General features: G+C 39.3%; 1 protein-coding gene across 1 annotated transcript in view; it reads right to left on the bottom strand.

The window, feature by feature from the left end:
• The window catches only part of RPA1 (replication protein A1), a 72,619-nt gene that overhangs the window by 13,532 nt on the left and 32,891 nt on the right, over positions 1 to 26,196 (bottom strand). The window contains exons 6-12 of the mRNA XM_006939978.5: positions 8,746 to 8,838; positions 5,520 to 5,655; positions 3,763 to 3,865; positions 1,598 to 1,666; positions 1,266 to 1,458; positions 968 to 1,107; positions 111 to 259 (exon numbers count right to left, since the gene is read on the bottom strand). Coding sequence (XP_006940040.2) covers positions 111 to 259; positions 968 to 1,107; positions 1,266 to 1,458; positions 1,598 to 1,666; positions 3,763 to 3,865; positions 5,520 to 5,655; positions 8,746 to 8,838 — 883 coding nt within the window. The remainder of the gene's footprint in view (positions 1 to 110; positions 260 to 967; positions 1,108 to 1,265; positions 1,459 to 1,597; positions 1,667 to 3,762; positions 3,866 to 5,519; positions 5,656 to 8,745; positions 8,839 to 26,196) is intronic.

Here is a 26,196-nt window from a genome sequence, read left to right on the forward strand (position 1 = left end):
AAGTCCTCTGTTCTGCAGACAGCTCACATACTGATCATAAGAACCAAAAGAGCCACTTCTTCCAAAGGCCAGGCTCAAATGACCCCTTGGTTTAGCCCCAAAATACCTACCATCCACGAAGCTTATAGGCCTCTGGGATGTCAGGATTCATAATGACCGTGCTTGAAGACAGTACAGAGAGGCTCCGTCCACCAAAATCAGAAACTCTGGCTCCTTTGATAGCCATCACAGGTTGTCTAGAACCATCAAATCTATCAGCCTGGGTAACAACAAAAACACCAATCAAATACAGTGAACAGGTGTCACTGTCAGGAAGAACACACAGAACATTTTTACAGAAAACAAGGAACACAGTCAATAGTAGAATAAATGCAATAAAATAGTACATGGAATCTATCCAAGTTAACCTCACTCACAGAAATCTGTTCAAAGATACATTAAAACTAATCTAGGGTTAGAAGAAAGATCACCTCTCTGTATAAAACTTAAATCATAGCATACCTCACAAAAGTAAATCAAATAAAGAATTTCAAATATTCCCTAGACAGCTCAATCCTTCATTAGGAAGGGCCTACATGGCCAAGGCCCCACAACTCTTTTTTTTTTTTTAATTTACATCCAAGTTAGTTAGCATATGGTGCAGCAATGATTTCAGGAGTAGATTCCTTAGTGCCCCTTCCCCATTTAGCCCATCCCCCCTCCCACACTCCCTCCAGTAACCCTCTGTTTTCCATATTTAAGAGTCTCTTCTGTTTTGTCCCCCTCCCTGTTTTTATATTATTTTTGTTTCCCTTCCCTTATGTTCATCTGTTTTGTCTCTTAAAATCCTCATATGAGTGAAATCATATGATACGCCTTCCTCTAATTTCGCTTAGCATAACCCACAACTCTTAAGACAAGACAGCCACCCAGCTCTTTACATCTCTGCCTTCTGCACATGCTCTGACTGCTCAGTACAAATGCTTACATCTTCTCCCCACAGAGTAGTGGTCACCACTTTCCCTGACATGTCCATCAAATAGATGTCTCTCTTCGAAACTTCTCTGTTGTTAGACTTCACTGTGATTTTGGTGGCATCTTCATAGCTCTTGCAGATCCCAATTATGTCTAAAATACAGGCACAATGTGTTAGCAAAAAACGGTCAAAGCTCCATTACAGCATGATCCAAGGTTGAATGGCGAGCACTTAAGTCTTACATTTCCCTTACATGTTGCAAACAAAAACTAATAATCCCAACTCTCTTTGCTCTCATTTGCAGACTTACCTATCAGAGAATCTTTAGACTTATTCTCCAGGTCACCAATCGCTGTGAAATCAAACTGAACTGTTGGTAAATGATGACCATCTTCACAGGGCACGACGGAAGTCTCATTATTGAAGGTCATCTCATAGTCATTTTTAACAGCTGTGAACTGTTTGTTAGCAATCTTCAGGGTGCCTTTAGAGATGTAATAGACCTGCAAAAGAGGCAAGCTGTGGAACGTGGGTAGTCTATCAGATTAAACCACAAATTCCTTACCACTACGCAGTTCTCTGAAGGACGAGAGTCCCCCATGCCACTCAACTGTTTCAGTTCTCAAGGCGACACCACCATACCTTGTTCATGTCAATAAGGGGAAAAAACTTGTCCACTTGCTCGTTGAAAGCAGTAGCTCTGATTTCACCCTGCAGAAACAAGCAAGAACCGGTTAGAATTGTGTCCATCAAGTTTTACCACTGAAAAGCAGGACACCGTGGTGTCAAAATGACATCTTTAAGCAGTAACACAAGCACAAATGGGATGTGTGAGAGGTCTACAGATGCCCCAGAAACACGTATTTTGTGGTCACACATTCAAGCTATTAACCCCAGCCAACAACTTGGGTTTAACTAGCTGATCCTTTTACGGTGCTTTATGAACCTCAAATTAGAACCCTAAAAACAAGGCAAAACAAAAAAACCCACAATGAACCTAGTGATTTTAATATGCTGACAACAGAAATAAAAACAAATTTTGAACACTGACACGAATGAAGCCCACAAGGAAGCGTGATGAGCCAAATGAATCACCAGCTGCCCTCACGTTGGCGCCAAGCGAGGGATGGATATATTCGGGAGTCACTGTCAAAATGTTACAGTAAGTCACGTTTTCAAGTTGCTTGTGATTTGATTTTCACTTTACTTTTCCGTCAGTCAAAATACTATAGATGGGGACACCCGGCTGGCTCGTTGGTGGAGCACGTGACTCTTGATCTCGGGGTTATGAATTTAAGCCCCACGCTGGGTGTAGAGATTACTTAAAAATAAAATCTTCACTTAAAAAACAAAAACAAACTATAGATGGTTAAGAAACTTAAAAAAGGCTCAAATTTTTGCCAACTGACAGATCAGACCAATAATTTGGTAAAAAATTAGGTTCTGATACTGATTCTGCCATCACACAGTCAATACATTTGGGATATCACTCCATCTTCCAAAAACTAAAAACCCAAAACAAACCACCAATTTTTCCCCCGCCCTTGCAGAAGTTTGAACCAATAGGAAATAGGCAGCAGTTTGAAAACAATGTGTGAAGTACATACTAGGAATTATAAATAAAACTAACAAACAGCTAACGAGACTGTCGAGAGATTCCACAACTTGGATGTTTTGTCTCTTCATCATGCTTTGGTTTTGTTTAAGTATAGAGTTTGCACAGCCAGAATCCATCTCCCACAAAACCACTCACTTTTCTTTTTAAAAAAAAAAATTTTTTTTAACGTTTATTTATTTTTGAGACAGAGAGCGAGCGAGCATGAACGGGGGAGGGGCAGAGAGAGAGGGAGACACAGAATCTGAAACAGGCTCCAGGCTCTGAGCGGTCAGCACAGAGCCTGACGTGGGGCTCCAACTCACAGACCGCGAGATCATGACCTGAGCCAAAGTCGGCCGCTTAACCGACTGAGCCACCCAGGCGCCCCAACCACTCACTTTTCAAGGTGGCTGCTGTATGCCTTCTGCTGTGGCCCAAAGCAACACTTTGCTCATAACCAGACATCACCTCTCAGGGCTTCAACTTAGCCTGCTAACAAGTCAGACAGCGTGTCTCTGCTTTCTACTGCTCATGAGGCTGCTTATACATTAAAAAAACTAATTACTGGGCACCCTGGGTGGCTCAGTTGTTAAGCATCTGACTTCAGCTCAGGTCATGTTCTCACGGTTCGTGAGTTCAAGTCCAACATTGGTTGAGCATGAGCCCCGCTTCTCTCTCTCTCTGCCCCTTGCTCACCTGCCTCCACCCCCAAACAAACAAACAAATAAATTTCTACAAATGCTTTCCTTTAAAATCAAGGATTTTAGAAGTGCCTGGTTGTTCAGTTGGTACAGCACGTGGCTTTTTTTTTTTTAAGTAATCTCATCTCTACACCCAACGTGGGGCTCAAACTCACTACACCGAGATCAAGAGTCACATGCTCCATCGAAGGAGTCAGCTGGGTTCCCCGAGCATGTGACTCTTGATCTCAGGGTCATGAATTCCAGGCCCCTGTTGGGTGTGAAGCCTATCTAAAAACAATAATTAAAAAAAATTGCTTTTCAATAAAGTAAAATAAAACGAAGGATTTTATTTAAGACCTTTAACCCTTTGCACACAGAGAGCCATCAAAAGAATACAGACAGGAAAAACCACAATAACAATCATGTTTATTTTTGGCCTACTACTGTTCCTCATCTCATAGGCCTGCACAGAGATGAGCCCTCTGTTTCTTAGGCTCCTCCTATTTCCCCACTTGACAAATACTCACACTTTCATCAACCAGTTCTAGGGAGAAGAGCTTCCCTTCCCCCCGGGAATTACTCCAGGTACGGATCTGACTTTTGTTGGTAACTCGAGCACAGATAGTCCACCTAGAAACCAAACAGATTATGTTAGTGCTCAGTCTTACGTGGGAAATGTCTAAAAGGGTGCCCTATTATCTTCCTATAGTCTTTCTTATCTTATGCATATTCCATTTTTCAATATAAGCTGTATTTTAATCCAGCTAATTAAAACCCCAAGAGGACATACAGGTTTGACAGTTTATAGAATAAGCAAGTAGTAAAACATACGAGATGATTTAACACTAACTCATTCTCCTGTCAAATTAGTAAATTTATAAACCCTCTCCCTTCTCCAAAAAGCATCACCAAGGCAACGGTATCCCCTTAATGAAAGGTTCTAAGCTAGAAAATGCAGTAATACCAGCAATTATATTTTGCCACTATTTCAATTATGGGAACTGATAAAACTGGTGTCAAACTTCTGTCTCCATTCTAACACACACTGAATATAAACACAAAATTATGGAACACGGTATTGGTGAGCTACCAAAGGAAAACACACCAAAGTAGTATGACCTCAGACAGAGGCCACTAAAAAAAGGAGGCACAAGATTCAATCAATATCCAGTCTTGGTGCCTATCCTGGTTGGCATGTGTTGGGCACATTAGTTACCTTACTCCTTACCCCTACACTGCAAAGAGTTGAAGAATGAATAAAAACATAGCTGAAAGAACTCTGAAAAGAGAATTCACTCATTCTCAACTGCTAAAATCAAATGGAAAAGAATTATATATAAGAAATATCCAGGGGTGCCTGAGTGGCTCAGTTGGTTAAGCGTCTGACTTTGACTCAGGTCATGATCTCATGGTTCGTGAGTTCGAGCCCTGTGTCGGGCTCTGTGCTGACAGCTCAAAGCCTGGAGCCCATTTTGGATTCTGTGTCTCCCTCTCTCTCTGCCCCTCCCCCGCTCATGAGCTGTCTCTCTCTCTCTCTCTCTCTCTCTCTCTCTCTCTCTCTCTCTCTCTCTCTCCCCCCCCCCTTCAAAAATAAATACACATTAAAAAAAAAAAAAGAAATATCCATTCAGGGTATAGTAATGCAGTTATACTAATAGTACAGATTTTTTTAGTCACCTAAATCATACTAACAATTTTTAGACTAAAAGTCACTTATTTATATGATGAGAAGATGAAATGTCTTCTGAATTACAACAAATATTTATTTTTTACTCCTGATGATAAATGGATTCTTTAAGGCATTAAATATTTTTCAAATCAAATTCTTTCAAAATTAATGAAACCCCATAATCTACAGTAGATTGCTTTTCTTGCCTTTTTTTTTTTTTTAAACATTTATTTATTTTTGAGAAAGAGTAAGCCGGGGAGAGGCAGAGACAGAGAAGGAGATACAGAATCTGAAGCAGGCTCCAGACTCTGAGCTGTCAGCACAGAGCCCAACGTGGGGCTCAAACTCACAGAGCGTGAGATCATGACCTGAGCTGAAGCCGGACGCTTAACCGACTAAGCCACCCAGGAGCCCCATTCTTGCCATTCTTTTATGATAAGAGAGTTAATGGTTGCCACAATTTGTACCCTCTTCCCCCTCTGGAGGGAAAAAAAGAGATGAAACTTACTTTATGTATGATAGCCCTGAAGTTCACATATACATAATGCAAGAGCCCATAATAACCCCTAGCATTATACTGTAAGTACATTCTGAACGTACTCTGGAAAAACTCACTTGGATTGGTAAGGGGTGAGGCTGGCGATGGGTACCACTTTGACCTGTGTTCCTCCAGAACCTATGTTCGCTAGGTTGGTAGCTCCAGCTTTTCCAAATGTCTTTGAGGCACCATAAGTCTTAGATGCAGTGGAACCTTTAAAAACAAACACAAAGAAGGGCAATCATTGGTCTACATAAATTTTATGTAAGTTTTGTAGTAACTCTCAATTACTGAGGTGTTGCTCATGAAATCATACAAAATGAGAGGCAACGAGTTTTTCCTTTTTATCAATCAAGAGATATGGACATCGGAGACCAAAACAGGCAGCTAGAAAAGAGATGGAGAATGAAGGCTGGGCACACAGAAGCTTACTACTTTTCTTTGCTGACTTAAGCTATGACTGAGGTCAACATGATAATAGTAGTGAGTCCAGACACTGCTCTTTCAGAGGCCTGTCCTTTTTAACTTTTTTTAAAAATTTATTTTGGGAGAGAGGGGGAGAGAGAGAGAGAGAGAGAGAGAGACAGACAGACAGACAGACAGACAATCCCAAGAAGGCTCCACACTGCCAATGCAGAGCCCGACACAGGGCTCAAACCCACAAACTGTAAGATCAAGAATCGAAATCAAGAGTTGGATGCTCAAGTGACTGAGCTGAGACTCATCCTTCTTAAACTTATTGTATCAACGGGAGAGATAATGGGTCAGAGAAAGAAAATCAACCAACATCCTTGACTGGTCAAACCAACGGCAAGTCACTGCATGTATAAGAAAAAAAAAACAGAAGCAGGGCGCCTGGGTGACTCAGTTAAGTGTCCGACTTCAGCTCAGATCATGATCTCACCATTCATGAGTCTGAGCCCCGCATCGGGCTCTGTGCTGAGAGCTCAGCCTGGGGTTGCTTTGGATTCTGTGTGTGTGTCTCTCTTTCCGCCCCACCTCTGCTCGGTCTCTCTCTCAAAAATAAACATTAAGAAAAAAAAGCAGAAGAAAAGGTTAGGAGGTGAAGGACACAGTAGATGAACCATCTGAGGTGAAGGACACCAATACCTATCACAAATATTTTACCTCAAAACATCTTCAGAAAACTCACTGTTCTCAACTGGTCTATAGGACTGAAAGGTCTACACTGAAGTCTATGTGACTGGGTTTAGTTGGGGGCAAAGGGCAACAATCAGTTTTTGGTTCAAGACAACCAGGTGGCTGGGAACCAAGATCCCTTCTGCCTCTTTACCCAAGCCTAAGCAGCTACTGTGCACTTGGAAAAAACCAGGTAATTAAAGCTTATAAACACAGGAATTCCTTTATATGCACAGTTTCTATAAAGTTTCAACCTCCAAATTCAGAAAATGTAATTTAGTCCAATTACTTCAAATCTTCTCTATCAAAACATTTCTTTAGAATGGAATTTTGCTAGAGATGTAAACCTACCATTATTCAGCATTTATTTACTGAGTTTGTACAACCTGTAAGACATTATTCTCGGTATTTGTAGCATTAAAAAAAAAATTTTTTTTTTTTTAATTTTAGAGAGAGCATGTGCGTGAGCCAGGGAGTGAGAAGAGAAATAACCTTAAGCAGGCTGCACACTCAGCCTGAAATCCGATGAAGGGCTCCTTCCCACAACGCTGGGATCACGACCTGAGCCAAAATTAAGAGATAGACACAACTGACTGAGCCATTCAGGTGCCCCAGTATTTGCAGCATTTAATAAAAACCATACAGACTGTCCTAGATCTTAACATTTCCTATTCTGAGGAGTCAAGAGAGAACTACACATACAACAGTAATAATTGCGTCAAGATTATGCAAGGAAGCAGGTGAACTTCGCAGAATACATGTGTATATGCATACCTAATATCATCAAGAAGATAGTTATACAAAACATGCTTCCCCTCAATACACACCCAGTCTTTTTTTCTTTTACCACCCAGTTGATGTGTGTTTAAAAAGCATTAACTGACTTTTAAAAATAAATGTTAATATAAGCCAAAGACAGACAACTGGGAAAATAAATCTGTGAGAAGAAAGAAAGGAACAATATACGATTTGCATTTCAGGCTTAAGGAAGTGACTTTTACATTATTTACCATGTTAGTATATCTATGCCACTACCTCCTTCAACAGAACATAATTTGAGAGTTGTGTATAAATAGATACACGTACACAGGGGAGCTAGATGGAAGGTAGATTGACAGATATTGCAAGATAGATAAAAACATCAAAGAACAATGAAGTCCCATGTCCTGAAAGTTTCACAGCCACCTTGGTGATGCCTTACCCTTGTTTTTCTTAAAATCTCAGCATTTAAAATTAGCAATTAATAGGGGCGCCTGGGTGGTGCAGTCGGTTAAGCGTCTGACTTCAGCCAGGTCACGATCTCGCGGTCCGTGAGTTCAAGCCCCGCGTCGGGCTCTGGGCTGATGGCTCAGAGCCTGGAGCCTGTTTCTGATCCTGTGTCTCCCTCTCTCTCTGCCCCTCCCCCGTTCATGCTCTGTCTCTCTCTGTCCCAAAAATAAATAAACGTTGAAAAAAAATTTTTTTTTAATTAAAAAAAAATAAATAAATAAAATTAGCAATTAATAGTTGAGAGGAAGAGAGGAGGGGGTGTATGAGACACTGTGACAGAAAAAAAGGACCTCTAAAAATAAATCCAACCAAATTCCACACATCATCATTCTCAATAGTAGTTCCTAAAGTGAAGGCCAGAAAGTAAACAAAATGATTCCATTACAGCCTCTCAGGACCTACTGCAGAGAGTTAAAGGAAGAAATGATTTCTCATCCATGAGACTGAGAAGCAGAACCTATGACCGGTATAAATGATACCGTTTTCACATTAAGATAAATACCCGTGAGGGCCCCAAATGGGAAACTTGGAGAGAGACAAGCGAAATTCAGTTAAGGGGATTCCAAATAGTTAAAAGGTACAAATTTAAAAGATATGTAAATTCACAAGTCAAGAGAGTGCAAAACGTAAGATGTGAGAAACCACCAGATAAACTATTAACAGAGAACAGTGTATCATTCTGATTAAAACAGGCATATGAAGTATCTTTAAAAGGCTATCTTTAATCATTTTTTCAATCACATACTTTACTGTAAGAATTGGAACTATCCTTTGCAAGAAGCAACTATCATGAATGACATTTTGAAAACTCCCTTTAGTCCCAGATTAAATTTCTAAACACTACTCAGAGGCCTGATACATATAATCAGCACGTGTCCTCACACAGTAGCTTACCCATCCCTGAGCTGCCATTCTGTTGCTGGGGCTTGCTGGCTGGCGGGTTGGCTGCTGAGGCCGGAGAAGGAACTACCTGCTGCTGCCCGTGTCCTGAGAACCCAAAAAAAGACAACTTTAGTGCAAATAATTCAGCTTAAAAGATTTCAACTTAAGCAGAAGAAATACTCCAAGAAAGTGTAATTTTTTTATTTCGTTAGACTCTCATGGGTCAGAATTCATGCTGTTGCATTCAACTGCATGCAGTCAATTTGGTAGGGGTTCACTTTTGTTTTCATTATATGAAAGGTTGGCTCCATTCACCTTTCACCTGTTTATAATTGATAGCTTTCAGTTTTAATGAGGTTCTCCCCTAAGGCCTTGCCCATTTCTCCTGCCTGAACCTGAAGTCAAGTCACTGGGCTGAATCTGTGACATTACCACTATTTCCATAGCAACAAATCGATGTCATCAACAGAACTGTGTTCACGGCAGGATCTATCAGAAGCAAAAGCTGGGTGGTAAGAAAAACCTAAAAGCAGTTCAATTGTCTCTGAAGTGCTCCTGCTTCAAAGGAAAAGGAGACATTCAGAAAGGATTCTACCCTTTCCCTCCCAAACAAAGCCACCTTATTTTGAAACCGACAGTTGGTGGAAAATAAGAGTTGAAAGAGGCTTAGGTACCGTGAAGTGCTAGTGAACTGTCACAGCAGGGAGAGATGAGATGGGGTTCAGAAGCAGGTGTGTCAAGGAAACAGGAAGATTAAAAGGAAAGGAGGGGAAACGAACATGTCTCTCAAGCAGAAAATAAGAAATACCATACCACGAGAGTATTTATTTGCCCTTCACCCTTTCTACAAATGCTTTAGGAGTTGAAAAATGTTAAAACTGCAAAATATACCTAATGTAAAAAAAACCAATAGATTTATGGAATTTGATTTTGCCTTTGTGGCGGGCACTAATTTAGGCTGTTCACACAAATACAGCTCAAAAAGATTTCCTAGAAAGTCCTACAAACAAACATGGTGAGCACTGCTGAAAAGGCTCCCCACCCACCACCTTGTCTCTGCCTTCTCCAATCACTAGGCTTATTCCTGCTGGGCTTCCCAAGGCTGTACCTCGAACGGGCCTATTACACCCTGACTTCATTTCCTTCTGCCAATATTCTCTTAACAAGTATAACAAAACGAAGAGTTAACCGTGCCATTCGAGTAAAATAAACTTAGCATAAAATTAAAAAGATTAAAACAGAATTTCTTATTCTTTAGTTCTTCCTACGGAGAGAAACACTGAGACCTTGCTTATTTCTTTTCTTTAATCCCAATTACCTATTTCACTCATTCCCCCCTCCACCTCCTCTCTGGTCACCATCAATTTGTTCTCTGTGGTTGAATCTATTTCTTGGTCTCTTTTTTTTTATTTTTCTTTCTTAAATTCTACACATGAATGATATAATATGGTGTTTGTCTTTCTCCTACTCAGTTCACCTAGCACTATACTCTCTAGCTCACTCCATGTCGTTGTGAATGACAAGATTTCAATCTTTCCATAGCTGAATAACATTCCATCGTACATATGTGCATACACACACACACCCCACATCTTCTTTATTCATTTATCTATCAATGGACACTTGGACTGCTTCCATAACTTGGCTACTGTAAATAATACGGCAATAAACACAGGGGTGCTTGTATCCTTCTGAATGTTTTTGTATTTCTTTGGATAATACCTAGTAGTGCTATTACTGGATCCCAAGGTAGTTCTATTTTTAACTTCCTGAGGGAACTGCCATAAGGTTTTCCACAGTAGCTACCCAGTTTGCATTCCCACCAACAGGGCAAGAGGGTTCCTTTTACTCCTCATCCTTGCCAACACTTGTTTCTTGTGTTGTTGGTTTTAGCCATTCTGACATGGTATGAGGTGATATCTCATTGTAGTTTTGCATTTCCCTGATGATGAGTGATGTTGAGCATCTTTTCATGTGTTGGCCATCTGTACGTCTCTTTTGGAGAAATGTCTGTTTATATCTTCTGCCTGTTTTCTGGCTGTTGAGTTGTACATATCAGTTCTTTATATAGTTTGGATACTACGCCTTTCTTGGGTATATCATTTGCAAGTATCTTCTCTCATTCCCTAGATTGTTTTTTAGTTTTCTTGACTATTTCCTTCAGTATGCCAAAGCTTTTTATTTATAAACTGTAGTCCTAACAGTTTATTTTTGTTTTTATTTCCCTTGTCTCAGGAGACACATTTAGAAAAATGTTGCTATGGCCAATGTCAAAGAAATTCCTGCTTATGCTCTCTTCAGGTCTCACAACAGGTCTTTAATCCATTTTGAGTTTATTTTCATGTATGGTGTAAGAAAGTGGTCCAGTTTTCCCAACACCATTTGTTGGAGAGACTGTCTTTTTCCCATTGTATAGTCTTTCCTCCTTTGTTGAAGATTAGTTGATCACATACTTATGGGTTTATTTGCGGGTTTTCTTTTCTGTTCCACTGATCTGTGTGTCCATCTTTGTGCCAGTACTATACTGTTTTGATTACTACAATTTGTAGTATAACTTGAAGTCTGAAATCATGATACCTCCAGTTTTTCCTCTTTCAAGACGGCTTTAGTTATTCAGAGTCTTTTGTAAACATTCCACACAGATTTGAGGATTATTTGTTCTAGTTCTATGAAAATTGCTACTGGTATTTCGACAAGGATTGCATTAAATCTGTAGATTGCTTTGGGTGGTATAGACATTTTAACAATATTTGTTCTCCTAATCCAGGAACATGGAATGCCTTTTCATTTCTCTGTGTCATCTTCAATTTCTTTCATCAGGGTTTTATAGTTTTCAGGATCCGGGTCTTTCACTTCTTTCATTCAGTCTATCCTAGGTATTTTATTATTTTTGGTGCAATTGTAAATGGGGTTGTTTTCTTAATTTCTCTTTCTGCTGCTTCATTATTAGTGTATACAGATTTCTGTACAATGATTTTGTATCCTGTGACTTCACCAAATTCATGTATCAATGCTAGCAGTTTTTGGTGGAGTCTTTAGGAAAGTTTTATTTCTTCCTTACCAATCTGGATGCCTTTTATTTCTTTTTGTTCTGAGAGACCTTACTTACACAGAAAAATAGAGCCTAGATTTTTTTTTTTTTTAAGTAGACTTCACACAGGACTTGAACTCATGACCTTGAGATCAAGACCTGAGCTGAGATCAAGAGTTGGATGCTTAACTGACTGAGCCACCCAGGTTCCCCAAGAGACTAGATTATTGATAATGAGTTTTTGTGATACTTTTTAGTTTTTCCATCATCTCTGAATTTACCAAGTGTCATATGAAATTGCATGGGAAAACTGCCCTTCTTTGACAATGTATCTAGTGATGGAACATTTTGAAATTTTAAAGTAAACTGTTTCTTAAATCGGTAGGCAAAAATAACTGGAAAAAATAAAACTATACTTACTGGGGCTAAGTAACTGGAAAAAATAAAACTATACTTATGTGCTTCAACAAATATATTCAAAAGAATCAAAAGATTTAAATATTTAAAGATGGAGCCATAAAAATATACAAACTCCAGTCCACCTAGTTCCACTGTTTCAAACCCATCTCAAGTCCCTTCTTCAGTATCATGCCTGCTTCTTCCAGTATCTTGCTGAATAGGACATGGTCATGGGATCATGCTGATCTCTTAACATTTAATTTCTATCACAACATAACCAACCTTTATGAGGTAACTAGAGTGATCAACTTACAGTGACAGAAAACACAACAGTGTTTAGTAGGAACTGGCAGGAGTAGGGAATGGGGGATTATGGTTTAATGGTTAGAGTTTCAGCTTGAGATGATGACTGAAAAAGTTCTGTAGGGGTGCGTGGCTAGTCAGTCCTGTCAGTGGAGCATGTGACTCTTGATCTCAGGGTTGTGAGATAGGGCCCCATGCTGGGTGTAGAGATTACTTAAAATAAAATGTTAAAAAAAAAAAAGTTCTGGAGATGGATGGTGGCGATACTTGCACAACTATGAATGCAGTGAATGCCACCAAACTGCACTTAAAAGATGTAAATTTTTTTCTGAGTATTTTACCATAATTTTCAATAATATAACTTGCCTATTTACCTATTCTAGGTTGAACTTTTTTTTAGATATTTTAACATATGAGTTAAAGCATTATTTTTTTTTTCACGCTAGGGATTTTTAAAAATGTTAATTCATTTTCGGGGTGCCTGGGTGGCTCAGTCAGTTGAGCATCCGACTTCGGCTCAGGTCATGAGCTCATAGTTTGTGAGTTTGAGCCCCATGTAGGGCTCTGTGGTGACAGCTCGGAGTTTGGAGCCTGTGTGTGTGTGTGTGTGTGTGTGTGTGTGTGTGTGTGTGTGTCTGCCCCTCCCCCACTAGTGCCCTGTCTCTCAAAAATAAATGTAAAAAAACCTTTTTTAAAAATGTTTATTTTTGAGAGAGAGCATGCGCATGAATGGGGGAGGGGCAAAGAGACAGAAGAGGACAGAGGATCTGAAGTAGGCTCTGGGCTGACAGCAGGGAGTCCAATGTTTTCCCCTCTTATTTCAACTATTTGGAAATATTTTATATTTGGGTAAGTTGTCTAGCTATATACTTTGCATTTCTCTATTTTTTTCTTATCCTTACTGGAAATGGGGGTGAACAACTTAAATACCAAACTGGTATTTGAAAGGAGAGTGTATAAGGCATATGGTAAAAAGTGGGGTTGGGAGAGAGAAGATTTGATAGATTATTAGCAACTGCAAATGAAATACATGTATTTTTTAATTATCTAAATTTAGACTGGCAGACATTTAAACGTGGATGACTAGGATTTTTATGTGTGTTCAGCGGGAGCTTCTGAACAAAGACCAGCTGAGTCCCTCCCAGTACTCTGGTAGCTGTTTCTCCAGCAGCCATTACTCTAGTTTAGCTGGTTTACTGTAACCAACAGTATTTTGTGGGTTTTTTAAAAGTTTATTTATTTTGAGAGAGACAGCATGAGCAGGGAAGGGGCAGAGGTGGGGGCGGGGGAGAGAGAATTCCAAGCAGGCTCCACGCTGCCAGCTGTGGAGCCTGACACGGGGCTTGAACCCATAAACCACCAGATCATGACCAGAGCCAAAACCAAGAGCCGGACGCTTAACCAACTGAGCCACCCAGGCACCCATATTTTGTGTAATTTTGTTTGCTTATTAAAAATCCGCAACACCAAAGGACGCTGCCTGGGTGGCTCAGTTGGTTAAGCGGCCGACTTCAGCTCGGGTCACGATCTCACAGTTCGTGGGTTCGAGCCCCGCATTGGGCTCTGTGCTAACCGCTCAGAGCCTGGAGCCTGCTTCGGATTCTGTGTCTCCCTCTCTCCCTGCCCTTCCCTCGCTCATACTCTGTTTCTCCCTCTCTCAAAAAATAAACATTTTTTAAAAAGTGTAATAAATGTCTCGTGTGTGTTTACAGGTACTAAATCTGATGCCACACAGAACTACAGTATACAAGAAGCTACAGCAGTTATGCTAGCACATCAAAGTGGTTTTTTTTTTCTTTTTATTTAAGTTTACTTATTTTGAGAGAGCAGGAGAGAGTGCCAGCGGGGAAGGGGCAGAGACAGAGCCAGAATCCCAAGCGGGCTCCGAGCCATCAGCACAGACCTGATGTGGGGCTCAAACTCAGATCATGACCTGAACTGAGAGCAAGAGTCAGATGCTTAACTGACTGGGCCACCCAGGTGCCCCAATGCCTTTTTTTCTTTTTAAGTTTATTTATTTATTTTGAGAGAGAGTGGGAAGGAGAGTGCATGTGCACAAGCTTGGGAAGGGCAAAGAGGGAGGAAAAGAGAGAATCCCAAGCAGGCTCCACTCTGTCAGCACAGAGCTCAATCCCCTGAACCGTGAGATCATGACCTGAACTGAAATCAAAAGTTGGACACATAAGTGACGGAGCCACCCAGGCACCCCACTTTTTCTTTTTTTCAAGTAAGCTCTAGGCCTTGAGCTTGGCTTGAACTCAGGACCCCAAGATCAAGAGTCGCGTGGTCCACCAACTGAGCCAGCCAGGTGACCCCAAAGCATAGTTCTTTCAATAAAAAATTGACAGAATGTACTTTTTACATTTTAAGGGAGATTAGTAAGGAAGCAGATACAAAACAATTCCATGGGAGCTAAAAAGGATGGCTGACTTGAACTCGAAGAGGTTGAGAACCAGAGGAGAGTATAAAGGGTGGGAAGCAAGGGATTTGTCAGGATTCAAAACGACAAGGTGATCAATCCCAAAGGCAAACTGCAGATCCCAGATAAAATCCAATAGGCAATCTAATTGTTGTAATTTCTTATCAGTATATAATTTACTGGTACAGTCAATTACACTCATTGGATTCTCAGACTCAATAAAGCACAGTGTATTTAACAAGACACCAATTAGGCTATATTAATAATAGCTACAATCTTTGAGTGCTTACTATGCACCAGGTACACGGTTAATCTTCAGGACTATGACAAAGGCACTATTACTCTCTTCATTTAACAGATGAAAAAACTGGGTTAAAAAGGGCAAGTAACTTGCCCAAAGTCACACAGAGCTAGGAGGAGGCAGAATCCAGTCCTGATCCACGTTTGTCTGACCAGATCCACCCACTTCACCACCATCCAGTTAATTTTTAATTGTAAGCAACCTATTCTGGCAGCCAAAACTCCAGTTATATAGAACATAACGAATAACCGAAACATCTAAGTCACCAATCTTGTTAGGGCAATCTTAAACTCCTGCATTGGCCCACACTTGCAAATCTGGCATAGGAGACAAGAGACAGTCCTGAAACCAAATGGATGACAAGAGTCCTGGTGCATTCTAAATTGCAACAATCGCCCTTCAATTTAATGCGCTGCAACACAGCTGCTGACCACAAAACCCGAAATTAGTCCACGGCTAAATGAAAATCTTTCTAAAAACTGAAATTATACCCCCAAACAGCAATACAGAGAATCAACTGCTAATCTTCTGTTTTGTGCCACCTGCAAATGAAACCATCCCACTAAGATGAATCAAGGTCCTAATTCTTAGACTCTTTTGCTCTGTGCTAGCTTTAACCACTGTCTCTGAACCAGGGGGAAATAGGACATTAAAAGACTCTAGCGGGGCGCCTGGGTGGTTCAGTCCAGTTAAGCATCTGACTTCAGCTCAGGTCATGATCTCACAGTTCGTGAGTTCAAGCCCCGCATCGGGCTTTGTGCTGACAGCTCAGAGCCTGGAACCTGTATTCTGTGTCTCCCTCTTTCTCTACCCCTCTCCCTGCTCGCACTCTGTCTCTCTCTCTCTCTCAACAATAAAACATAAAAAAAAAAAAAAAAAAAGAAAGAAAAAGGAAAGAAAAAGAAAGAAATACTCTAGCTTCTCAAGTTACTTGCATTTACACCTATCATTTTTATTATCATTATAATGGTACATTTGGCTGACTTAGTTGGTGGAGCATGCTACTCTTTTTTAATAACTTAAAAAAAATGTTTATTTTTGAAAGAGAGAGCATGAGGAAGAAGGGGCAGAGAGAGAGTGAGACACAGAATCCAAAGCAGGCTTCAGGCTCTGAGATGTCAGCACAGAGTCGAACATGGGGCTCGAACCCACGAACTGTGAGATCATGACCTGGGCCAGTCAGATGCTTAACCGACTGAGCCACCCAGGTGCCCCATGGAGCATGCTACTCTTAATCTCAGGGTCATGAGTTCAAGCCCCACATTGGGTACAGAGATTATTAAAAAAACTTTCTTTTTAAATATATATCAGGAGCACCTGGTTGGCTCAGTCATTTGAGCATCCAACTCTTGATTTTGGCTTAGGTCATGATCTCACAGGTGATGGGATCAAGCCCCACACTGGGCTCCACTCAGCACAGAGCCTGCTTGGGATTCTCTCCCCCTCTCTGTGTCCCTCCCCCACTCATGCTTGTGCTCTCTCTCAAATAAATAAACATTAAGAAATTTTTTTAAAAATATATAGTGGTAAATGAGCCACCAGCTGAGAAAAATTAGCTAACAACCACAGAATATACAGAATAACAAAACCTCAATTTCTACTAGCAAGTACCTTCTTAACAACCAGAAAAAGAAAAAAAGTCAACCCATTAAAAATTCCTGTTGGCATAATATGATCGGAATAAGGCTGAAAAAAGTTCCAACTTCTACCTTTCAATAATAAATAATGCTAGTAACTATGTACCATATAAGAAACTTAAGTCTAAGTAAAATAATGTTATAAACACTGTAGGTACGCAGTAGTAATATACATAGTGACAAAAATATATAGTGATAGACACGGGAGTTTAAAATCATCCAATCCAATATTATATGAAACATGAATTACGTTTGAAGTTTTATTTCTCATGTTTGGAAAATTCTGTTAAGTATCTGTACTTAATGTGGTACTAGTTCCAAACAATTTCAATGCACATTTTGTAATTCCTCTGCCTATTTCCCAGTTGGGTTTAGTCAATTAATTTCACAGCTCACCTGATATGTCACAGGTTCTGGATTAAGTGCTTGGAGGATACAAATCTAACTTTACTTCCCTCCTCACTAGTAACAGTTTCCTTGCCTTCACAATAGACAATTAGAAACCATTTGTGTGAAATACACCACAATGCAATAGCCACTGTAACAAAGCTATTTCTACCATGGCCCAAGTAACAAAGTGTTATTGATCTGGTTACAATGAAATTCAATAGCAAATAATCCTGGACAGCAAAGTCTTCCCTCATCCCTCTGCACTTTAACAGGCCCTGAAGAAAAAGAAGAGCGAGTGGAATGGACTATTGAGACAAAGGAGTTTTTCCGCTAGTTCTATAGTCCTGACCCCAAGCGATAATTACCTTTCAACCCTTTCAACTCCAGCTTTATCTCAAATACTTTTCCCCTGAAACACAAAATGTCCACAGCAACCACTCAATTAAATACAACATAAAAAACATTAGAAATCTGGACAAAGGTGATAAAGTTGGGCACAATGATCTCTCCCTCAACCCTTCTGCATCCAAAGATTTCATTGAGATGTTAAACACTGTTTTGTCCTGAAAGCTTGAGAAGATAACCAATGTGCTCATTTTAACAGAACTTTACTACTGCAAAACAAATGTGATGTTCCAACTTAAGATTTTAGGACTTTACCTACATAAGCTTCAGCTTTCCTTCTCCAATTTGTTTATTTATTTTTTAAGTTTACTTGTTCATTTTTAGAGAGAGAGAGAGGCAGAGAGAGAGGGACAGACAGAATCCCAGGCAGGCTCCACGCTGCCAGCACCGAGCCCAATGTGGAGCTTGAACTCACAAACCCAAAGCAGAAATCAAGAGTCAGACGCTTAACCGACTTAACCCAGGTGCCCCCTTCTCCAATTTAACATACCAAATTACTATGTTTTGTATAGGTAAACATTAAAATCTAGAAGGGTCCATTTTTGGAAGAAGCACAATTAACCAAATTTTCCCACTTCTAAAAATCATACAGAGCATAAAGGAGAATGAATACATACTCTACACACAAACGCCCCACATAGAGACTACATCTTTAGTGAATTGAAGGAGCAGAGAAAACCCATCAATTCCAAATTACATGAAAAGTGAAGCTCAAAACACCATAAATCAAGAAACCAATTGTAAGACAGAAGTGGCAATCGTGATTTAAATATAGAAAATGTAATTGTGTAGATACTAGAATAAAACGTGGGGGCACGTGGGTGGCTTAGTTAAGTGTCAGACTTCGGGCTCAGGTGATGATCTCACGGTTAGTGAGTTCAAGCCCCATATCCTGCTCCCGTGCTGACAGCTTGGAGCCTGGAGCCTGCTTCAGATTCTGTCTCCCTCTCTCTCTGCTCCTCCCCTGCTTGCGTTCAGTCTCTCTCGCTCTCAAAAATAAACATTAAAAAAAAAAATCTTTTTTTAAGTAACATTTGAACATATTCAATGGCTACAGTAAAAGGTAGAAGGTTGGTGGTGGCCCCTGGGTGGCTCAGTGGGTTAACCGTTCAACTTTAGCTCAGGTCCTGATCTCAGTTTGTGGGTTGGAGCCCCGCGTTGGGCTCTGTGCTGACAGCTCAGAGCCTGCTTGGCATTTTCTCTCCCTCTCTCTCTCTCTGTCCTGCTGCCGACCTCTAAGTAAATATATGTAAAAAAAAAAAAAAAAAAAAGGTGAATACTTTAATAATTTTGGAGTAAGGAAGGCCTTCCTCATTTTTTTTTTTAATGAAAAAAAAAATTTTTTTTTAGGTAGGCTCCATACCCAATGTGGGGCCTGAACTCACAACCCCAAGATCAAGAGTTGCATGCTCTACCAGCTGAGCCAGCTAGGAACCCCTAAAGACCTTTCTAATGATGGTTCAAAATTCCAAAGTCATTTAAAAAAGACTGGAAAACTTAACCTCATAAAAACAGCAACAAAAAAATTGCTTGTGGCAAAAAGCCACCATAACCAAGTAAAGAAGGCTTTTTATAACTCATATCAGAGACAAAGGACTAATCTCCCTACTCTTTAAAGAACTGTTAAAAATGGAGAAGAAAAAGACGAACAACCCCAAAGAAAAATGGAGGATACACAGTTCACAGAGAATCAAAAGCCCTCAAATATTTAAAAGGATGCTCATCTTGCTGAGAATACAAATTAAACACTACACTGAGATCTCAGCTTTCATCTAAGAGACTGGTGAAAATTCAAAAGATTGATAACGTACTCTGTTGGTACAGCTGAGAAGAAATTAGTACTTTCATGCACTGCTGGTGGGAATGCAGAATGTTACCATGCTACAGAGGGGAATCCTACCATATCTACCTACCACTGATGCATTTATCCACTGATCCAAGCAATCTTACTTCTGGCAACCAAACCACCTCTGTCAATATACCCACATATGTACAAAGTTACTCACTGCAGTACTGTTTTCATTGCTACAGCATGCAAGCAAGCCATAATGTAACAAGGCTGGTTACACTATGGAACAGCTACACAACAGAACACTCTTTAATTGTTTTGTTTTGTTTTTTAAATAAGGAAGATCTCTAAGTGTATATACATGGAAATATCTCTAAGCTAAAAAAAAATTTTAAAGCAGGATCAAAAAAGGGAAGGGGCACCTGGGTGGGTCAGTTGGTCAAGCATCAGACTTTGGCTCAGGTCATGATCCCACAGTTCATAGGTTCAAGCCCTGTGTCAGGCTCTGCACTGATAGCTCAGAGCCTGGAGCCTGCTTCAGATTCTGTGTTTCTCTCCCTCTCTCTGCCCCTCCCCTCCTTGTGCTCTCTCTCTCTCTCTCTCTCTCAAAAATAAATAAACATTAAAAAAATGTTTTTAATAATAGAAAATTTTTAAAAAGGTAAGATAATATACACAATATCCTACCTTTTGTGTAAGCAAACTGGAGCACAGAATAAAAATATATAATATTTTTATTTGGTATACATTTGCATAAAGAAACACCCAAAGGATAAAAAGAAACTACTAAAATTGGTTACCTATACAGGTCAGCAGTGGATACAAACACGGCATTAGCCGGCGACAGGGGTAGCAGTAAGATTTCCCTAAATATATAATTTTGTATTTTTCACTTTGGAAACATGTAATTATATTATCTATTCAAAAGTTGCAAGGAAATTAGTGTTTATAAAAAGCAGATGTCTGATTATCTTAATTATATTTCCATTTTTTAAATTATACAAGTTTGGGGGCACCTGGGTGGCTCAGTTGGTTAAGTGTCCCACTCAGGATTTTGGCTCAGGTCATGATCTCATGGTTCATGAGTTTGAGCCCCACATCAGGCTCTGTGCTGACAGCATGGATGGAACCTGCTTGGAATTCTCTCTCTCCCCCCTCTCTGCACCCCCCACTCGTGCAGGCACACTCTTTCTCTCAACATAAATTAAAAAAAAATAAAATTATACATGTTTTAATGGACAAATATACTAACATGAATTAGACTACTTCTGATTATATATACACACAGAAACATTCCTATAATAGATTCAACTCACACACTCTATTAACTAAAATACAATTTTCGTTAATAGGCAAAAATTTTGTTATGAAGGTTAATCTTTGAAGGTCTGGGTACAGTGGAAAGCATCTTCACCTGGAAATCAGGAATAATGAGTCTCATCTGTTGAAGCGACTCACCTGCTGTGTAATTTTTAACTTGCTCTGCAATCTTGGCCAAGTCACTTATCACCTCCTTCACTTTCATTCTGTCTTATGATTAACACAACTGATCTCTAAAACAGTTCCTTCTATCTCTTAACGTTCTGTGATTGTGCAGCAGGCCTGAGCATCTCAAACTTTCCTTTCCTTTCCATTAACTCCACTGAGGTGAAGACCAGAACTGAGTCCCAGATAGGAAAACAAGGACAGGATGCAGTTTGCTTCTAGCACAAAAATTACTGGGATCACATTTATCTTTCTTAAGCAAAAGCTTGACTAGTAATTTTTGATTAATGATAAATTGAAGAATTATGCCTGATAAGTTTAAATTTAGACAGTGAATTAGTGTACTTTAGTAGAAACCACCTAAGCACCTTTATTAGGACCAACAGAAACGGTTTAATTTTAACCAGAACAGTTATTTCTCTAAGTTAAAAACAAACACCTATTGGGAATGCAAGCTGGTGCAGCCACTCTGGAAAACAGTATGGAGGTGCCTCAAAAAACTAAAAATAGAATTACCCTATGACCCAGCAATTGCACTACTAGGCATTTATCCAAGGGATACAGGTGTGCACTTTCGAAGGGACACACGCACCCCAATGTTTATAGCAGCACTATCAACAATAGCCACAGTATGGAAAGAGCCCAAATGTCCATGGATGGATGAATGGATAAAGAAGATGTGGTGTATGTATACAATGGAGTATTACTCAGCAATCAAAAAGAATCAAAAGAAATCTTGTCATTTACAACTATGTGGATGGAACTGGAGGGTATTATGCTAAGTGAAATTAGTCAGTCAGAGAAAGACAAAAATCATGACTTCACTCATATGAGGACTTTAAGAGACAAAACAGATGAACCTAAGGGAAGGGACACAAAAATAATATAAAAACAGGGAGGGGGACAAAACAGAAGAGACTCATAAATATGGAGAACAAACTGAGGGTTACTGGAGGGGTTGTGGGAGGCGGATGGGCTAAATGGGGAAGGGGCATTAAGGAATCTACTCCTGAAATCATTGTTTTACTACATGCTAACTAATTTGGATGTATATTTTAAAAAATAAAAAATTAAATTAAAAAAAAAACAAACCAAAAACCCAAACACCTATTTAATTTCCTACTGTGAAATCAATTGGGAAAGAGAAAGAAATACATAATGGAAAACTTTAAATAAGGTAAGTCATATATACAGCTTTTGGCATCCTTTATACTGACCAGCTGAAAAGTCATTTTTAATTTTTGTATGTGTATATTTATCTTTGAGGTGCAGGGGAGAGAGACAGAAGATCCAAAGTGGGCTCCATGCTGACAGCAGAGAGCCTGATGCAGGGTATGAACTCACAAACCATGAGACCATGACCTGAGCCAAAGTTGGACACTTAACCAACTGAGACATCCAGGCACTCCCATTTAAAATTTTTAAACATCATGTTTATAATTAAAATAGCTAATAAAAACTATTAACTTAATAAATTATATAAGCTCTTAAAATTATTCCATACATTTCCTGAAACATATGTATTTCTCATAAATTGTGTCAGAAATTCTTTTCCAAATATTCATGACTGATCATCATCTCTTCAGATTTAGTTAAATAATTAACTGATGGGGCACCTGGGTGGCTCAGTCCGTTAAGCGTCTGACTTCGGCTAAGGTCGTGATCTCATGGTTCACGAGTTCGAGCCCCATGTAAGGCTCTGTGCTGACAGCTCTGAGCATGGAGCCTACTTTAGAGTCTGTGTCTCCCTCTCTCTCTCTGGCCCTCTTGCTCACACTCTGTTTGTCTCTCTCAAAAACAAATAAAAACATTAAAAAAACATTTAAAAAATTAACTGATAATGAAAAACAAATAATCCAATTAAAAATGGGCAGCAAACACGAAAAGACATATTTCCAAAGAAGACATTCAGATGGCCAACAGACACGAAAAGATGCTCAACATCACTCATCATCAGGGAAATGCAAGTCAGAATTACAATGAGATGTCACCTCACACCTATCAGAACGGCTAAAATCAACAACACAAGAAACAACAGGTGTTGGTGAGAACGTAGAGAGAAAAGGAATCTGCATGCATTGTTGGTAGGATTGAAAGCTGGTGCAGCTACTGTGGAAGACAACTGGGAGGGTCAAAATATTAAAAACAGAACTACCAGAACAAGTGCCAAGAAAAGAGAGCTGGGAGGTGACCAAAGCCACATAATATCAATGGGGAAGGTCACTGGAACAGCAATACAATGCAAAAAACAGCTAAAGTGAGAGTGACCAGGCTCGTTTTGGATCCCTATTTATTGAAGTATTTTAATCAGTGAAAAATCTACTCTGCTCACAATGCTCTTCAGCAGTGCACACTGGGGGATACTGTGCTTCTCAAAGCTCTACCCATCCCACGAACAAAGCATGTGGAACATGAACGGGCCGAGATATTTTCAAAGCTGGACAAGTGACTGGAAAACCCCGTGCAGGAACTATGTACCTAGAAAGCCCAGTCGGCTTGGAAACCACCTGTCTAATCAAAAATCTGGAAGAACTCAATAGCTCTTTAGCACAGTGGAGGAGGACTGGAAGAAGGAGCCACAGGGAAAGACGATGAGTAAGTTTGCTTTATGGAAAAAGACATTTTTCTAAGTTTCATTATAAACTGTCCAATTTCTTTTCTGGTATTTATGGAAAAGTTAAAAGTAAATGAAGTAAAGGCGTTGCTAAAATTTTTCATACAAGTTTAATGTCATATTTTAAATTTCCTTTTCATTGGACATACTTTCCTCTTACAGTAAGTGTGCCGGTAGCAATCCCCTGTATTGTTTTGTAAGCTCAACAGCTGATAAGGCATAACTTTTTTCATTAGAAGAAATCTCATATTTACTTAGAATCTTTATTTGGGGAGGAAAAAATGTTTTGATATCATAAAACAGATACGATCACATTAAGTGAATATTTATTTTTGATGGCATATATTAAAAATTAATTAAATTTTTTTCTCCGATTTAACCAATTACAAATGGAAATAATCAACAGTCTGATTAGGGGCAGACTTTATCAGATTAAAGTCTGCATCTGGGGCGCCTGAGGGGCTCAGTTGGTTAAGCATCTGACTCTTGATTTTGGCTCAGGTCATGATCTCACAGTTTGTGGGGTCAAGCCCTGTGTCCAGTTCTGCACCAACAGCATGGAGCCTGCTTGGAATTCTCTCTCTCTCTAAAAAATAAATAAATAAACCTAAAAAAATAAAGTGCATTAATAAGCACGTTAACACGTAGAAAATAAAACTTAAAAATTCAAAAAAAAAAAAAAGAATAAAACTCCCATATGATCCTGTATTTCCACTACTGGACATTTACCCAAAGAATATGAAAACATTAATTCGAAAAGATATATGCACCCCTATGCCTATTGCAGCATTATTTACAATAGCCAAATTATGGAAATAGTCCAAGTGTCCATTGATAGATGAATGGATAAAGAAAAGGTGGCATTATTCAGCCATAAAAAAATAAAATAAAATCTTGCCATTTGCAACACCATGGATTGAGCTAGAGAGTACAAGGCTAAGTAAAAGAAGTGTGTCAGAGAAAGACAAATATCATCTCACTCATATGTGGAATTTAAGAAACAAAACAAATAAAAAAAGGGACAACTCAGAAAACAGACTCTTAACTATAGAGAACAAACAGAGGGTGGTGGGTGGGAAGATGGATAAAAGAAGTGGGGGGGATTAAGAGCACACTTATCATGATGAGCACTGGGTAATGTATAGAATTGTACACTATATTTTACACCTGAAATCACTATATTGTACGCCTGAAAATAATAGAACACTGTATGTTAATACAGTAACTATATGTTACTGACTTCACCATAGTGTGAAGTCAGTAAACAAATGTCTACACTGAAAAATCAAGAAAGAACAGCATAAATGTTATTTAAAAATATGGAAATAAATATGGGGAAAAATATGGAAGAAACAGCTTAAAATTTTTAAAGACTGCCTTTGGACAGGAGTTAGAGGCCAAAGAAAAATAAGGAAGGGAAATGTTATTTACTTGGTTTTGTTTTAAAGTGTACACAAAACCATTTGACTTTTTTTTCAAGTTTATTTATTTTGAGAGAGAGCGTGCGTGTGCATCCATGCAGGGGGGAAGCGCAGAGAGAAAATCCCAAGCAGGCTCTGCGCTGTCAGCAGAGCCCGACCTGGGGTTCAATCTCACGAAAGGTGAGACCATGACCTAGGCCAAAATCAAGAGTAGGATGCCTAACTGACTGAGCCACCCAGGCACCCCAGCAAGTACTCTGAATGGAATAAAACTTGTAACACCAGAATGTGCTTGACATTGTTAAAGCAGTGCTTAGGGGTAAATTCGTAACACCCAAATGCCTCTAATTTTAGAAAAGAAGAAAGGTCATAATCAATGAGCCAGCATTCATCTAAAGAAATGGTGAGAAAGAACATATTAAGCCCAAAATAAACAGAGGAAAGGAAACATTAAAGATCAATGCATAGGGGCACCTGGGTGGCTCAGACCATTAAGCACTGAATCTTGACTTCAGCTCAGGTCATGATCTCACAGTTTCATGAAATGGAGCCCCAGGTCATCTGACAGCGTGCAGCCTACTTAGGATTCTCCCTCTCTCTCTGCCCCTCCCCAGCTTGTGCTCTCTCAAAATAAATAAATGAACTTAAAAAAAAAAATTTTTTTTAATCAAAGTAATATAGAAAATATAAAAAGAGGAAAAAAATCAATGAAACCAAAAGGTGGTTCTTTGGAAAGATTAACAAAATTGATAAATCATCTAGCCAGACTGATCATGGGGAAAAAAAAGAATACAAATTATGAATATCAAGTATGAGAGAAATGACATCACTACAGCCTTTCACAGACACCAAAAGGCTAATACTACATTTGATTCAATCTGATAATTTCTGCCACTTAATTGGGGTTTTTAGGCTACTTACCGTTATTTATTTATTTAAAAGACTTTATTTTTAAGTAATCTCTACACCCAAAGTGGGTCTCAAATTTATAACCCCGAGATCAAGAGTCACATGCTCTACTGACTGAGCCAGTCAGGCACCCCAAGACTATTTACTTTTATAGAGGCCAATAAACCCAACAACTGAAATGACATGGTCAAATTCCTTAAAACACAATCTACTACAGCTCACTCAAAAGGGAACAGATTATCTGGATAACCCTATATGTATCTGTTAAAGAAATTGCATTTGTAGTTTAAAAACCTTTCTAAAAAATATATCAGTCCCAGATGGCTTCACTGGTAAACTCTACTGAACATTTAAGTAAAA

The sequence above is a fragment of the Felis catus genome, chromosome E1, assembly GCF_018350175.1.
Source record: "Felis catus isolate Fca126 chromosome E1, F.catus_Fca126_mat1.0, whole genome shotgun sequence".
Taxonomy (NCBI): domain Eukaryota; kingdom Metazoa; phylum Chordata; class Mammalia; order Carnivora; family Felidae; genus Felis; species Felis catus.